The sequence below is a fragment of the Polypterus senegalus genome, chromosome 4, assembly GCF_016835505.1.
Source record: "Polypterus senegalus isolate Bchr_013 chromosome 4, ASM1683550v1, whole genome shotgun sequence".
Lineage (NCBI taxonomy): Eukaryota > Metazoa > Chordata > Cladistia > Polypteriformes > Polypteridae > Polypterus > Polypterus senegalus.
The window spans coordinates 208,204,323-208,221,808 of record NC_053157.1 but is presented as its reverse complement, the minus strand read 5'-3'; the positions used below and the strand labels follow the sequence as shown (position 1 = coordinate 208,221,808).

Sequence of the window (17,486 nt, the reverse complement as noted above, 5' to 3'; positions counted from 1 at the left end):
TGTGAAAAAGGGAAGATTCGATATTTTTTTTTCCTTCAAGATAAAACTGTTAACGTTGATTTCAATATTAAAGTATATGGTTTCATGGCATATGGTGCATCATAGCCAAAACTGGGCACCCTGTTATAATATTATTCCATAGATGCATTCTGATAGTCAAGCCTTGGTCTTGAGACGTCAATTAAATTTATTTATTTATTTTATTTTATTTTTTGAAAGTAAGGATTAGGCTCGATATAACTTTCACGGTTCTTTTAATTCCAATAAAGCTCCAAACGTCTCGTTGTGTTTATTGATGCAGTTACTTTGTGTTGTTCTTGAGTTTATCATGTATGTTCTCCCAAATCGATTCTCTGTACACGTTTCGACACTAAGCAGTGTTTTCTTTACAAAACCGAATGTAACTTTCATTTTTCTTAGAAATAAGGGAACGCTGAAATTGAATTGAATGAATCGCGAGTACAGGCGACACACGGCATCAGATGACAAAGAACATACATCAATACATCGAAATGCTATTATTATATGAAGAAAACGTTGGAGGAAAACTTTTGTAATATTTTAATAAACCTCATATTATTTAAAATGTATTTGTAAAATGCAGCGTCATGCTACACTTCAAATCTGTACAATATTCTGCATGTGAATTAGGTGTCCTAAGCAATTCCTTATTTTCCTTTTATGTTATTGACGCTGACTATTTTCTTTGTGTTTGTCAGATAGGTAAACACTAATGTAAATTCGTAATGCGTTTTACCTTTTAATGTATGCGGACTGTCTTCGCATTAACAGTGTAAAACAAAATATTTTTGTCGGGGAGGAAACATCGTTTTCTTTTCTTTTTTTACAAGAAAAAAGAGTAGAGAACTATCCTTTGAATATTCAGATTTGCTCATTTACCGAGCAACTTACTGTCACAAAAGTGGTTAGGATGACATTTTTTAATGCAGTAATTTTTTTCTAAACAGAATATATATGTTAAGTGTGACCTGAACAAAATCGAGCCTTGTACAGCAGAATTAAGTCTCAGTAGCGTTACTTTATATTTAGGCGTTAGAACACAAAGAGCACAGATCTATCACAGCATAAGACGCCAGAGCAAGAGAACGAGAGGTTCAGAGTGACTGGCGTCCCTCTAAGTCATTGCTTCACAAATATTTTTCTGCATTCTGATAATTTCATTTTTCACAAACGATTTGCCTTAACGGGATAAATATCATCCGAATTTAATTAATACAAATACTGACGCATTTAAGTCGGTTCTGTGAACTTTATTGTCCCAATAATAGCATTGGATATTTATTGATTGCAGTGAATAATTTGTAATTCATTTTAATATTGTTTTGTTTTCAAATTGCGTTTTAACGCTTTTTGTTTTTGGTATTAGCGATTCTGCTTCATATAATATGTTTTTTATGAATACTTTTCTTAATTTTTAATAATAGTCAGGGAATCTGACCAGTTGGTTAACGCGCTGGTCTTTAAACTACGAGCTCAATCCGCACGGCTGGCATATTGCACGACTGCGAGTAAATCACCTTTTCTAACATGTATGCGGATAAGTAAACCGAAAATAACCTAATCATGTCAGCCAGTCTGTGCAAATGAGAATTTTAAATAAGCACATACAACTTTAAAATTTTCTTGCGCATCAGCGTGGTTACAACAGCACTGTACCATGAATTTGATGGCGATGAGACTTAATATGAAAGGCATTATATGAAACTCATGTGCATGATTAACTTTGTCCTTCAGCAAAACTTGTGGAAGACGCGTTATCGTGTACTTTAGTTGGCAACGATTCCGAATGCTTCCTGCTTAGCATGTACTATTTGCAGCCTGTCGTATCGGCGCTACGCTTGTGCACGTGACGAAATGTACACCCGTGTATCTAAAGACATAGCTCGCAATTGGGGATAGAGAACTTCAAATTGATGAACTAAACTAATTTGTTTAAGGGAACAGTAAGACATCAGTGTTGACATATTAAGGGAGATACGCTTTCTATAATACTACGGGGCTGGAAAGCCGTCGAACAGCTGGCTCTGTAAATCATTTCACCACACGACATCCTAACTAGTCCATCTATATTCAGCTGCTGGCGCTATTTTAAAGCGTCGAGAGCTAAACAGCGCTACGAATGCTACTTTTGTATATTCACTCCTTTCTGCTTTAGTGCGCTATACGAGAAATAAATATTCGATAGCTACATCAATGTTTTGTTTCGTCCGTGCTTCGAGGGTCACAGTTTTGAGTTACAGGAATTGGACAAGCAGCTGCAGCCTACAGATTGCTGTAAGTGTAACAGCCCAACTCCAGTCCGGCTTTTCACGTAATCCATGTCTCCAGGTGCCCTCTCCAACCTTTTGGGCAGGTGAGGTTGTCCAATCAGAATGTCCTTGCCAGGTACCTCTGCGTTTCTCCTATTTGCACACATCCCGGCGTTTTTACTTTAATCAAGTCTTTCATGAGTCGTCTGCACTTGACCAGAAGACGCATTTGTTGCTGGATGGATCCCGGAGCCTTATCGTGTGTCTTATGCTCAGCATTTGGATAGTCACATTCTCACTGTCTTGATTTTTTTTTTCTAGTTTTGATTAATTTTGATTTGTTGTTACTTTGTTGCTTTTTTTCCCTCAGTGACGACGCGACCCCTCATTTTGTGCCCGCCTGTCTGACACGTTTTGGATAGCAGTAGTTGCGTAAGTCATCCCACTTTTTTCCAATTTTCCCGTGAACTGTCACATCATGTTCCAGCCCGCAGCGAAGCGGTGCTTCACTATTGAATCTTTGGTAGCGAAGGACAACCCGCTAACTTCGGAGGAGCCCCTCAGACCCACGGCCCTCAGCTACCCCAACCCTACAGAATCCTTTGTCAACGGTTTCCAGAGCTCGACGGGAAGGTCACTGTACCCCAGCCCAGAGCTGGTGTTTCCAGAGGCGGTGAGCCACCCGCCTCTCTCAGTTCACCCACACCAGCTCGGGAGCTCGGCTCTGCAGCACCCGCACTCCTTCTTCGGACCTCAGCACCGAGACCCGCTGCATTTCTACCCCTGGGTCCTGCGGAACAGATTCTTCGGGCACAGATTTCAAGGTATGGTCGGTCCCTCTAAACCGGTGCTTCGTCTCCGTGACCGTGTCAACGCGTCTTGGGGGAAGCTGTAATGACAGTGACGGCGCTTAATGCCGATGCCAGGCTGCTTCAAAGTCATTTCGTAGATAATCAACCGATTATTATTATTATTATTATTATTATTATTATTATTATTATTAGTCGCTGTGCTAGTAGCAGTTTAGGTAGTAAGCATTACTATAGCATTAACTCAACAGCACGGACAATTACCAGAATTAATTTTTTTTCTTTTTTTTTTTAAAGGGAGTTTATTGTTAATTGCAAGTCTTCATTTACATTGCTATTAATTTACATCGGATCTGATTCTAAGATCAATTTAAAACTAATAAAATCGATAGAACCTAAGAATATAACAGTAAAAATGAAAAAATAATAAATGATCATGCATTTTCTTACCCTTTGACCTTCTTAAAAAAGTTAAAAGAGTTCAGGTTGTTTTAGATACACGTAGATAGATAGATAGATAGATAGATAGATAGATAGATAGATAGATAGATAGATAGATAGATAGATAATGTCTACTGTGCTTATACTTTCAATAATAAAGGTGCCAGTTTGGTTCTTCTTCAGAGAGGTGCTATATAGGGGGGTCACTTTTGGTCCTCCAAAGACCCATCCACATGAAGGTCCCAGAAAGGACCATTTATTTATTTAGATCCGTAACAGGTTCCATTCAGTAAGTAACGATGGTAACAGATTTGTGAAATACCAGTGGGTTCAGATTTTAAAAATACAAAAAATACAATAACACTGGCACAGTTCAGGTTTTCTTAATCTACTAGTGTCCAGCTTCGTAGCCTACCATACATTAATGATTTCGGTATTTTCTAAATAGAAAGTTTTCCAAAGCAGAAAGAAACAACTTAATATGCAAAGAATCCTTCCCAGAATGAAGTGGTGCTTTGCCCAGCAATAGTTCTACGCGGAGCCACATAACCCGCTAAAGGGCAATGAAGTGCCATTATTTTTAAGAGTTTACAACGCCAGAAATTAACAGCATTCACCAAAACAATTGTGCGGTGTTAAAAGTTTAACATTGTGTCACCTATTATCCCACTTCCATTAACAACACACACTCACTACACGCACTTCAGCACACTAATCGTTTTCTGTCCGTTTTATTGTGTTGTTTCGTTCATGTAATTATTTCTTTGTCGGGCACTTTGTGATTACACTTGCTTTGAAAGGCGCTACTAGACACACAGATCAGCCAGTATTCTTAGAGCAATATTTGTTAATAAATTAAAAAGCGGTTAACATTAACTTAAGTTAATGATTCTTCGCCTTTCTTCCCTCCCACATTTAATCGCGCCCCTTCTCGAGTGTTTTTAGAGCTATACCGGTTGTTTACTCATACAAGATGCCGGCGGACCCCGCGCCCCCGAGGATTAGTCCACGCTGTTTATGTTGTCTTCTTGTCTTTTCACCCCCACGTGGCTCGCTGGTATTTGTAGAAAGCGTTGATATTCAAATACGGTGCCGTTTCCCTTTAGAAAGTGGACTTAATCGCGCCTGTTAGTTAATTCTAAGTATTTGTTTATTTGTTCAAAATATTAAGGATTACTTGTCTTCAAAACTGTCGCTTATTCATATTTGTTTTAAAGTCTCTCATTTTAAACTTTTAAGGACAGTGTTATTCGGTTGTCGTTGTTAATTGTGTCTTGCTCTTTGATCATTTCTACATTATTAAGAGAATAATATTTTAAACTTAAGTATTAATAATAAATATTGAGCAAATTGAATTTTAATACGAGTGGAACGCTTTAAACGTATGCATTATTGCTAGACATTGAACAGTTGTAATTGTTAAATTTTATTACCTAAATTCTGTGTCTCATACTATGCTGTTCATTTTCAGATTGAAGTAAAGGTTTAAACTAATGAGCGCGGTGCCACTTTAGCCACCACTTTAGTGTCGTTTAAAAGTGTAATTTTACCTGGTTCTTGTTAAGAGTGACATATTTAGGAGATGAGTTCTGTCTGCTTAACAGCGGGTGGTTGGTGATGACGATAAAATAATGACTATGTTTGTCTGCCATGAACAGTTCGAACCTAATTCCCACCCAGATCTTTTGGTTTCGGAGTATCAATACACTCTGATTTAATTTCTCCTTTTGGATGGAAGATAAGAACTTCCGTTGTGCTCATTTCTGGAATTCTGCTATTATTTGAGTATATTGTTAACAATTATTTGTACTTTTACTACTGAATGGACGTCCTTTACCTGTGTGCTTCCCATCCGTACAAGAGCGCGGGTCTGCATACTTGTCGCGTCGATCTCCTGATGGGTCCAGGCCGGCTATTTGACAGGGTCGCACAAAATGCGAGGCAGGCCGCAGCTCTGGGCACAGTTGCTGATAAGCTGTTCTCTACTGCTTGACATTGCAGAATTAATTATCGGATGTCTCGGAACTGTGTTTTTTATTGAATCGGTGCAGGTGCATACATAAACAATAGAAAATATTGGAAGAAATGATTCCAAGATTCAAATGGTTTTATCTTTGGCGCCTTTAGTGGTCTTTTTTAATGGAACTTTTTGGTACCCGAATGCATTACAATGCAATCAAAACACAATTGAAAAAAAAATCATGAAACCGTTATTAAAATTATAAGTACTTTTTTTTGCTCGCAACTCTAAAATATGACTTTAGATTTTTTTTTTTTTAATGGAAACAATAAAAAGGGAAATCACTCGAAAAGCAAAACACACCCACCCAAGGCAGGCTTTGTTCTTGGAGGGAAGAAAAAGATTAAGTTATCTTCTGCAAAGCAAATTCCCTTTCTTAGCTTCTGGCGACGGGGCTTCACACAGGCGCATAGACAGAATTATTGTTTGTCAGAAAAACGATCAGACTGAGTGATTAGGTTAAACACGAGGATGAACTGCTATAGTCGAAAAAAAAAAAAAACAGACAAATGTATGCCTCCTCACAACATCCGAAAAGCCCGCTTGCATGTGGAGCTGCGAGGGTCTGCGGTCAGCCTCTCCCCCCAATCTTGGAACAAGACGAACATCTCGTTTTTATACGGATTTCCAAAGACTCGCATCTTTACGCTTTTAATAAAAAGAAAATAAATAAATAAACACCGTTTGTAGAGACACGAGAAAACGTCCAAATTAATGACAGCATTTCTAAAATAATAAATGCAATCATTATGTGTGAAGGCCCGATATAGTACAACTTAAGGTATTTCACATTTACATTGTACATAATTTAATGCATTTTTATATGGCCTGTAAAAAAATAATACTTATATGTATTAAAGTTGTTAAATACATAAAGTGGTTGTCACAGAAGTGACTCCACGTGTTTATTTGTCAATATAAATTAATAATATATAGTGTTTTTTCAGCATCAATGATTTTTTCCTAATTTATGAATAATAGTAGAAAGTAAAATTTGAACATTGAGATGGTATGGATAACTACAAGCTGAAGTTAATTAAAATGCATTTATGCGTACAAGAATGTGCAGCTCAGAAAATAATTATACATAGACGAGAAAAGCGCTATATCTTAACGATAGATAGATAGATAGATAGATAGATAGATAGATAGATAGATAGATAGATAGATAGATAGATAGATAGATAGATAGATTTCATATGAATAAAACCGTTCATTGCACGTTTTGTTTTGTTTGTTTGTTTTCCTTAATTTTTTTAACATATTCGTCGCTTTTAAAATATGCTGGCAAAGCCAGATATAGGAACACAGTATGCGTTTATAATTGAAATTGGAGCACCTGAGTATTCAGGCTAGTTTAAACATTGGAGCCGAACATGTGTTGCGTTCTGCTCCCTCTAAAAATGGTGTTGCTGCTATTAATTATTTCTCCTTTATTAATATATCACCACGTGCTTAACACCTTGTGTTAACATTAACTGCGATCAGTTCACCGAAGGAATTTCCCTCATCAGCTGAAGATATGTAAACATTTATAATAAAGTCTGTATTCGTCGTGCTGGTTTTACACTTTATTTTAGTTCATCGACACTCAATTTTATGGTTACCAGAGAAAACAAAAAGGATTTGTGCGTTATGGTTTGTGAATATTTGTAAATAAACGTCAAAAACTGAACTTATATCACTCACTGCCGGTTTTATTGATACCATATACGTGATTTTTACATCATATTTACTTATTTTTATTGTAAATTATATTGTATTTGTCTCAACATAAGTGTGCAGTTAAAAACATTAAACGAAAGACTACTAGTCCAGTCCTTTATATAATTTGTTTGCGCGCCTGTGTACTCTTAGAATTTACAGATTACATCTTGCCCGAAGAAGGAGCCTGAGTTGCCTCGAAAGCTTGCATATTGTAATCTTTTTAGTTAGCCAATAAAAGGTATAATTTTGCTTGGCTTTTCTCTACAGATCTTTAATTGTACTTTAGTGGGTTGTGTGGCTTGTTTGGCAAAGAACAATTTCAATTGGGGAAAAGACTCTTAGAATCTGAATTGTGTGTGTCTGTCAGACTGTCTTGAAAAGTTTCCTATAATCTGTGGACAACGCAGAAATGTATATGTAGCAGGATATTAACAGATTGAGAAAAAAACAACATTTAATCTGTGTTGTTGAATGCACGAAGAGTCCTTTAAAAATCTCAACCCTGCTTACTATATATTTTACAAATCTCGTTAAAAAAAAAAAGAGTTTTCTGGTCTTTATATGGATGTTTCTTTTGGGAACCAACAATTGTTTCTCTATGGCGTCACTCAGCATAATGACTTTGACACTTTCACTTTTAATTGTGTGTGTAAAGCTTTTCATAAGAAGCGTTAATTTTCGTTCAAAATGGCAAAATATATCGTTTATTTTCTGTACTTAATAATTAAACCACTATTTGTTTTTCAGAGCCCAAAACATATTTGATTAAGCCTTTCTTTCACATGAGATTGTTGGGATGCACCTATGTCGTTTTTAAAATTTGCTCCATTATGAATACTGGTTTGGTAACTGCAGTAAGGCTACACCTAAAAAATATGCTACTACTACTACTACTACTAATAATAATAATAAACATTTCCGAGAAGACAGCAACTTCAACGTGCATTTTCAAAAGAAAAAAGGTCCATACAGAGCAAAAAAAATAAAAAGTTAGAAGCTTTAAGATTGTCCCGTGAAACTTTATCATTCAAAGAGCAAGTCAGTACGTTAACGTCAAAATTGAGGCGAGAAGCGCTAACCATGCTACTAATTAGATGTTGGGGTAACGGTGCACTAACTGAACGAATAGTATTTGTTAATACGTACTTCAACAGCTTTAATTATACGAATCACGAGAGTAATACCGAGTGCGGATAAAGGACATTAAAATCATGGAGGCAAAGGCGTGAGACGTTCGATTGTGTCTAATTGGAGCTGTCAGAGTCACTGCAAAATAGTAAAACAGGAGTATTTTATTTGTTTGCATTGTAATGGAAAAATAACAACAGTATTTTATTTCGAAAGAAACAAAATTAGATAGATAGATAGATCAAATTAGGTTTTCAAAGGTGCTCTTAACAATAACTTTTACATGTAAATTATATTATAAGCCAGATTCCTAGACTTTTGGTAACAGTATATATTATGTGTACTTGAAAATGAATTAAAAAACGGGTCTTATGGCTTTAGGCGGAGGTGTCGTTAATTGTGCAACAAAGTGACCGATGAAGTGTAGGCGTGCTTTTTGGTAGCTTGCTAATGTTATGAAGTGATAATCACATCTGACTTTTCGTAGCCACTAATTCGTTTATTTATTTGTACAATTGAAATAAATGATTCTCCGCCTTCGCATTGCAGGAATGACCTCCTACGTTTCATCCAGACGGCTCTGTTTAACTGCAGCACTGTATGACAAGAGAGTTATTGGACGCGACTTGTACCTTTTCTGCGAGCATTTTCAATTGTCGAGCAGCGCACAAATGTATTCCCAGCTCAACAGACACGCTGTAAACACAGTGTATAAATTAGTGGCTAGAAAAAAAAAAAAGAGAAGTATGCATAAAGAAGGCGTCCCGACTTCCAACTACAATCCTCCATCGCCGGCATTGTGCACTTGCAGCCCCTGGGAATGTATTAGATACGTTACACACATTTCCACAAAGACAGCAACTGCCAGCGCATTTGTGAAGTGACTTTGGCGCGTTTTACACAATTTGGAGATTAGCCAAGAATTGTCTTTTTAACAGAGTCTAAGCGAATCGTCGGCTAGATTTTTTTTCCTTTATCGTCTCCCACTTGAAGTGAGTTTTGGTGTTAATTGGGTGGATCTGGCCCGTCCCAAGTGCCATTTAGTTCAGTACAATCGAGGGAAGAAACTGTCAGGTTAAGAAACACAAAAGAGACTCTTAGATTTGAATACCGGGGGCTACGGATTGAAAGGCAAAAAGAAAAGTGGGCTTAAGAAAAAAAAATGAGAAAGACCCTTGAGGCAACTTGAAATCTTCAAGAGTTTAAGAGTCCGTCGGCCACTCTAATGAAGTGTGTTATGAAATAATCACATATCCACCGAGCACGCGCTCAAAGTAGTCAACATATGACTGATGAGTCTCTTGATAAAAAAAAGTGGGAGATGATAAAAGGTAGTAAGGTGGAGTGTTACGTGGTCGACGCGTTAATAAACTTGAAACTAATGAGTGGGGGTGTTTGCCCCCCGCGGCTTATTTCTACTACATTAAACACCAATAAGCAGGCGCGCAAACCAAACCCGTGGGACTGCGGCGGGACTGACTCTCCCCTGTGTTTGTCTTCTCAGGAAGTGAAGTTTCCCAGGAAAGTTTGCTGCTGCACGGTCCCTTTGCCAGGAAGCCGAAGCGCATCCGAACTGCCTTCTCACCATCACAGCTACTACGACTGGAAAGAGCTTTCGAGAAAAACCATTACGTGGTGGGAGCCGAGAGGAAGCAGCTGGCCAATAGCCTGAGCCTGTCCGAAACACAGGTAGGAGCCGCAGAGGTGCAACACTCACGATTAGGAAAAGAAACCCACTGCCACAAATAGGCATCCGTACAGAGCAGCCCCACGCCATCGGGGGTCGACTGTCTGTGCAAAACGTTGAGAAGCCTCGACATTTGGGAACGATATGTGATGTCCTCTATGTTCTAGACTGTGGGCGAATTATCTTATTTTGAGCACATGCGGGTTTTTGATTGGTTGATTGATTATTTTTATTATTTTTTTTTGCGTTTTTCTTATTGGAATTCTGATTATAATGCAAGTTAACTTTGCACACTAAACATATTCCTAAGACTATAAGAGTCAACGTAGCTTGAGTAAACGGCGACAACTCACTCAAAAAAGCTTTTATTTGCATCCTTTGTAGCAATAGGGAAGTGTTCCATATAGAAAGATGCAGAGACATAAGTTTGTTATATATGCAGTGCATGTTTATATATGCATGCCTGAGACATAAGTGCTTTCCCACCCTCATCTCCGCACTCCACACAGCCTTGTTTAATGGAGGATGTCTCCAGATGACTCCACCCCCTTCTAGCCATCTACAAATACCTTGGCAGGACCCATCCTTGAACATTACAATGTACTGTAGTAAGAGGAGAGGGACACATTGCAGTTCTGCCCAACGAATCAAATCCCACCCCTGTTGTTGGTCATGTCAAGTTGACATGTTCTCCCTGTGTGTTAGGGGGGTTTTGTGTTGGCTCTAAAGGGATTTCAAACTGACCCTGTGTGAACAGGCAGAGTCCTGCTGCTGACCTCCATCACAATGAAATGGATTATGATTTCAATGAAACTGTTATGTTTTGTGTGTGAATATATATATATATTCATCCATCCATCCATCCTTTATCCAACCCGCTATATCCTAACTACAGGGTCACGAGGGCCTGCTGGAGCCAATCCCAGCAAACACAGGGCACAAGGCAGGAAACAAACCCCAGGCAGGGTGCCAGCCCACCACAGGGTGCGCACACACACACACTAGGGACAATTTAGGATCGCCAATGCACCTAACCTGCATGTCTGTGGACTGTGGGTGGAAACTGGAGCAGCCGGAGGAAACCCACGCAGACACAGGGAGAACATGCAAACTCCACGCAGGGAGGACCCAGGAAGCGATCCCGGGTCTCCTAACTGCGAGGCAGCAGCGCTACCCACTGCGCCAACGTGCGGCCCCCTACATAATATGCTAGTTTTATTTTTGCTTGAACCAGCCAAACCGTGCTTTCTTATACTATATATATATATATATATATATATATATATATATATATATATATATATATATATATATATATATATATATATAGGTCACAATCTGATTATCTGGATGGTTATGCCTGTGGTTGGTCAACCAGTTGACAAACATCTACCACATTCTCTAAGTTGCAAGAAGCAGATTATAGATATGTGATACAGTACCTGTCAAATAATACAAACAATATACAACAAATGCTTTGTGTTGTGTACTCTTTGTATTATTTGGCAGGTATAGATAGATAGATAGATAGATAGATAGATTAAAAAAAGAGAGAGAGATCGTAATTGGCTGGGGCACCTGAACATGATCCTCATGTTAATTAAAGGATAGGCAAAACATGCCACAGTTGTGGAAATGCCTTCTCATACACCACAGGTTGTTAGTTTTACTGCTCCAAGATGGTAATGAAGCTGCTTATAAGGCAGGACAGACAGAAGTGGCAGGTACAGGATGCCAGTAGGTGGAAGAGAAGTCGTAGGTGCTTGTCCTTCAGTCTCCCATTCTACAGAGTGAGGAAGAGGAGAGGTACTAAGTGACAGTGCCACCCTCTAAGGCAGAGTAGAATTACCACTTGAAAAGCCCTGAGGTTGTCTCCCAAGTGCATGTGTGATAAATGTTTATAATGTATATATTGGCAGAGAAAAATAAACTTGATATGGTCAGTAAATTCTGATACTGGCCAATGATTTGATGAGCTATGGTTATGGGCTACTGGTGTATGGTGTACTATATGAAGTGTTATAATAGCTCTGACTATAGAGCCAAGCCTTCACATATTTCTAAGTTCTTTAGCAGGGTAAAAAAGTAAGGTGTCAGTTAATTAAAAATGTCCACTTTTGTGTAAAAAAAAAATGAAATTTTGTCATCTTCTTGGTAAACTAGCAACTGAAATGCTACAGATGTTACAGCAGGCACACAAAACCAAGCACTTAGCTGCATTGTTGTGTTTACATGGCATGGAGGCTTAAAGAGAGAACAGAATCTTGTAAAGATCAAAACAGAAGTGGTCATCTAGTAACGATACAAACTGAAGAGGTGCAATGAACTGTGTGTGAAAACCGTTCACAGATTGTTGACAGCATGGCTGCGTGACTCCCCATTTGACACACTGAGGACTTGTGTGAGAACTGTATGACAGCTTCCATGAGAAATGTTGAACCCCTGGTGTTAAGTGAACACAACACTGCAGCTAAGTACTTGGTCGGTGTGCATGTTCTGGAACATTCATAATGTTACAGTTGCTGATTTACTGAGAAGATAGCCACATTTGGCTAATTGCTCACTTTCCCCTTTACTAATGTACTGTGCACACCATACTTAAAACCACACTACACAACCCATGAGCCCTAGTGAGCTGCCAGACACTTTGCACTGTGCACTGAGCTGGTATAGCATTACATGTAATGTGCATGCGCCAATAGGGCACATCTACAGCAGCGTTACCCTGTTGGTCTATCTTTAAACATTTTGAACTTATTTTACGTAGCCTGGAAGCACTGAGCACAAGGCAAGGATCAAACATGAATGTGGAGCAACTTACTCAGGTGTCATGCATGCCCTCTAGTAGTTTACCTGGTAGTGAGCTGACTTAGAAACTACACCCCTCATGATAACATCAGAAAGATGAAACTGAAGTGCAAAGAGAAAACCCACAAGAGCTCACAAAGAATGTCCACAAAGATACGGACATGGCCAGAGCTTAAAGTCAGACATATTAACTACTGCAGAGCTAAGTAAATCCTCTCCTTCTATGTGAGTGTCTATGAAGTATGTATTTTTGAAAGTTTGAATATCATCAGTAGTTTCAGAAACTCGAGTTTTCTTCCCAGCCCAAAGAGCTGAATTGGTGATGGTATACTACTCCAATGTGAGGGTATGGAAAGTGTTCCCTTTGGGGGACTGTTATTTCACCTATTGTTTCAATCTCCTCTTTGTCCTTGTCCATGTCTGCTGGTATAGCATCTGCTTACTTCTGAAGCTCTCCTGATGTTTGTGTGATATTTGTGTATGGCATCAGTGAAGCACAGCATCAGTATTCCTTCATTCATTCTCAAATCCAGTTAATGAAGTTCAGGGTTCAGGAAGCCAAAGGTTATCCAAGTAGCCCTGGCTACAAGGCAGTAGACAGCCTTGTTCTTCCAAGACAGTTCTTCCATATTTCCCTTTTGAAGTAAGACACCACAAATTGCATGAACTCTAACATGTAAATGTCCTTGCTTGGTTAGTTTCTGATCCGTGTGATGCAGTGGTATACCACATGGGTTCCGTGTCACCTTTGTGCTGGGTGTGCAACCTTGAGAGGGGTAAACACACAACAACCCACACATCCAGAACTGCAGGCTTTGTGCGGCCCTGTCTACGTATGCAGAGCCTCATTTTAATTGACTCTCATCAGTCAGCCGTATTCTGATCTCCTAATGGCCTGTTTGGACTTCTGAGTGACGGCTTCTTTGTTGCCTTATCTGTTTGATTGACTTAAGCACCCTCTCTAAACTAGAAGGTGTGACAATTATCATTTTTGGCTTACAGAAATATTTTTTTTTCTCTCCTCGAGAAAATGCTTTGATGAGAGCCTTAAGAGAAATCATTCATCATGTATGTTGTAAAGGCCCTTTCAAATCTGACTGAGGGCTTGCATAATAGAATACCTTTGAAAACTGAACAGTTAACTATAAACTAAATGGTTATTTGCAGTGGTATTTATTTATAGGATAGTTTGTAATAGCTAAGAGGAAAAAAAATAATGTGTTGGTGAAAATAAACCAGCGTGGGTTCACTGTCCTGAAAGAACTAAAACACTGAAAAAATCTGGAGAGCTCATCATCCAGCCACAGTGTATTCTGAAACTACCTTGAATGGTATTAATTTATTTGTAATGTGTGTATTTTGGTTAAAAAAAAAAAAAAATCCTAACAAGCTCAAGAAGAAAAAACACTACAATTTTAAACCCACCGCCAGAGAACATCCCAGCTGGACTGGGTGCAAGTCAGAAGCAGACCCTGGACAGGGCGCTGTCTTATCACAGGGGCCACACTCACAGTTTCCACTTGCCGGTTGACCTGGCACTTTCAACTTAATCAGCATGTCGGCTATCACTCTCTGTTAGAGAACACCATGGAAGTAAGCCTTTACAAACGACCTATGCTTGAATACTGATTTCAGTCCAAAGGCCAACATGCCCACTAGTGTTTATTTCTTCAGATCTGGGAGAATCTGACTTATTTAAAAGATGTGTAACAAGAGTGTACTTGGTGTTGGCATGTTCAATAACAATTCAGATTCCTCAGATACTGTCTGAATTACAACAATGAACTTGATATACCAGCGTGCACTGGACTTTGCTTTATTGCTTTGGTCCAAGGAAGCATAGACTAGAGTTTCCATTCTCATTGAAACTCTGAAACACATGAAATTCAGTTAAACTGAGTTCACCTCACTTGTTTATAGAACTCTTCACAACTATTCGTCTATGTAAATATGGGAAATGTGCAAATCGGTTGACTGTAACGCACCTCTTGCTGGTTTGCTATATGAAGGGCACTGTTTGGCTGGTTCAAGCAAAAATAAAACTAGTATATTATGCAGAGGGTGGCACGGTGGTAGCGTTGCTGCCGCGCAGTTAGGAGGCCTGGGTTCGCTTCCCAGTTCCTCCCTGCGTGGAGTTTGCATGTTCTCCCCGTATCTGCATGGGTTTCCTCCGGGTGCTCCGGTTTCCTCCCATAGTAGGCTAAGTGGATTGGCGATTCTAAATTGTCTCTAGTGTGTATGCTTGGTTTGTGTATGTGTGTGTGTGTGTGTGCATGTCCTGTGGTTGGCTGGTACCCTGCCCGGGGATTTGTTCCTGCCTTGCACCCTGTGCTGGCTGGGATTGGCTCCAGCAGATTCCCGTGACCCTGTGTTAGGATATAGCAGGTTGGATAATGACTGACTGATAGTATATAGGAAAAATGGAAAAATCAACCTTTTAAAGGAAATTTCCATTACTGGTTGTTTCTGGAGATTGTATTAAAGAGGACTGAAGAATGGGACAGCAATGATTCAAATGTGGCACTTGGTGCCACGGTCTATCTGCAAAGTTGTTTTGCCTGCCTAAGGTAAAGTCATCTCTGATGGAGGATCGCAGGAATCGTGGGAAAGAGGGGTCCTTTCATTATATTGGCTGGACCAGCACTGTTTCAGCTGTAGAATGGCCAAATGGGGGAGGCAGCTTGATGGATGAGGTCTCCAGGACTCTAAACATATCCAAATCATATTATGGGATATCATCTACTGTTAAATTCTGCTACGTACTTCTAAAATTTTTATTTTATACTGTATTGAGGATTTGTTCAGTTCTGTGTAGTGTATTGTATTAACTCCCTTCTTTTTGATACCCACTGCACCCCTAACCTACCTGGTCTTTCTTTGAACTGCCTTTCCCAAGGTTTCTTCCATTTTTTCCCTACAAGGTTTTTTTTTATGGGGAGTTTTTTCTTGTCTTCTTAGAGAGTCAAGGCTGGGGGGGCTGTCAAGAGGCAGGGTCTGTTAAAGCCCATTGCGGCACTTGTGTGATTTTAGGGTATACAAAAATAAATTGTATTGTATTGTATTCATCCTATATTCTTAAAAATAAAGGTGCCAGAGTGGTTCTTCAGAGCAATGTCATAGATGAACCATTTTTGGTTCCCAAAAGAACACGGATCATGAAAGTAACCTTTAGATCCATAATAGGGTTCATAAATGATCACGAATAGATAAGATTTGTAAAATTAAAACGGGCTCATGGTTTCAAAAGGAGAGTAACTCAGGCTAAGTTCAGGTTTTCTGGATCTGTTACTATAAATTCAAGATTTCTGTTTGGTCCCCATATTAGGATCCGTTTCAAAGCCTAAAGTACCGATTTCATAGACAAACAATCCTTGCCAGAATGAAATAGTTATTTGTCAAGCGATGGCTTAACGAGGAACCACACACTCCGTTGAAATGCCATTATAGAACCGTTATTTTAAAGAGTGTTTAGTTTTAAATGTATGTGCGTCTCTACATCTCCATGTGTACAAAACAGCTTAGCTAGATATAGCAATTCCAAAAATCAGCTATCAATTTGGAGGCTGCCAAGTTACGAGGAACTGCTCGGATTTGGGGGTAAAGAACGTTCTGAGCTTCCTCGCCATCGCGTCTTAACTAATGGTTGCTGTGTTGTCGGTGTCTACATAATTCATTATGGTTATCTTTGAGTGATTAGCATTTAATTCACAGTTTTTACTGTTGCTGTTTGACCGGGGCGATAGCTAATTTTGAATTCTAATACGTAGGTAATTTACACCAGTTGTGTGCAAGGTGCATGGCAAATAACAGAAATGCAGCGCATGAGCGAGCTCTTATTTTTAATGAGGGGTCAAAATACACGTTTTGTGAAGTGGTTCAACATTTAAAAGAAGGATTCCAGGGAGTTAAACAGTAAAGCTAAAAAAAAAAAAAATCGTACCTTGGGGGGTGTGTGGGATTGGGGATCGGGACGACAGAAATTGGCTGTTTTAGCCATCCAGAAGTACTCGTCCTGACAGGCCTGCGAATAGAGGCTTTTAAATGCGCGTAAATGCAAAAGAGATGCCGAGGCACTTGGAATCGTGTGGAAATATTATGATGCAGTGTAAATTGCTTTCCACTGCAGTTATGGAATTAACGACCGACGCATTTAAATGAATCGAGCGGAGTTTGAAGAGCCGTGACACCGCGCCAAGCCGAGCCTCCTGCAGCACCCCCCCCATCCCGATCTCCGGCAGGCCTCCAATTTCGCTCTCCATCCCGCAGCTCAGAACTGAATTTCCAAAAGGCAGCAGACAAGCATTCGCAACTCTAATTTAACATAATGACGGCTGGATTGGTTAATGGCGGTTCCAAATTAGCTTCCGGAAATGGACCGGGCCAGGGTTAGCCGATGCCAGGGGCGTCGCTTTTACTGTAGTTATATGGGCTTTTGCCCCAGCCCGCCGGTGATGTGCCCTTGAAGTTTACGTGCTGTTGACATTCGTGGAGTGCCCCCCTAGGAGATTTCGTTATATATTTTTCATCCTTAAGTTCTTCACGATTTTAGCAGCCGCAGTCAAAACGGTAAACGGCTGAAAACAGGGCTAGATCAGCGGCTATAGGCATACGAGCAC

General features: G+C 39.5%; 1 protein-coding gene across 1 annotated transcript in view; it reads left to right on the top strand.

The window, feature by feature from the left end:
* The first annotated feature begins 1,905 nt into the window (after nt 1–1,905).
* emx1 (empty spiracles homeobox 1) overlaps nt 1,906–17,486 on the top strand; it is a 32,433-nt gene continuing 16,852 nt past the window's right edge. Inside the window, exons 1-2 of the mRNA XM_039751911.1 lie at nt 1,906–3,094; nt 9,880–10,064. Of these exons, the coding sequence (XP_039607845.1) occupies nt 2,749–3,094; nt 9,880–10,064 (531 nt within the window). The 5' untranslated portion in view covers nt 1,906–2,748. The remainder of the gene's footprint in view (nt 3,095–9,879; nt 10,065–17,486) is intronic.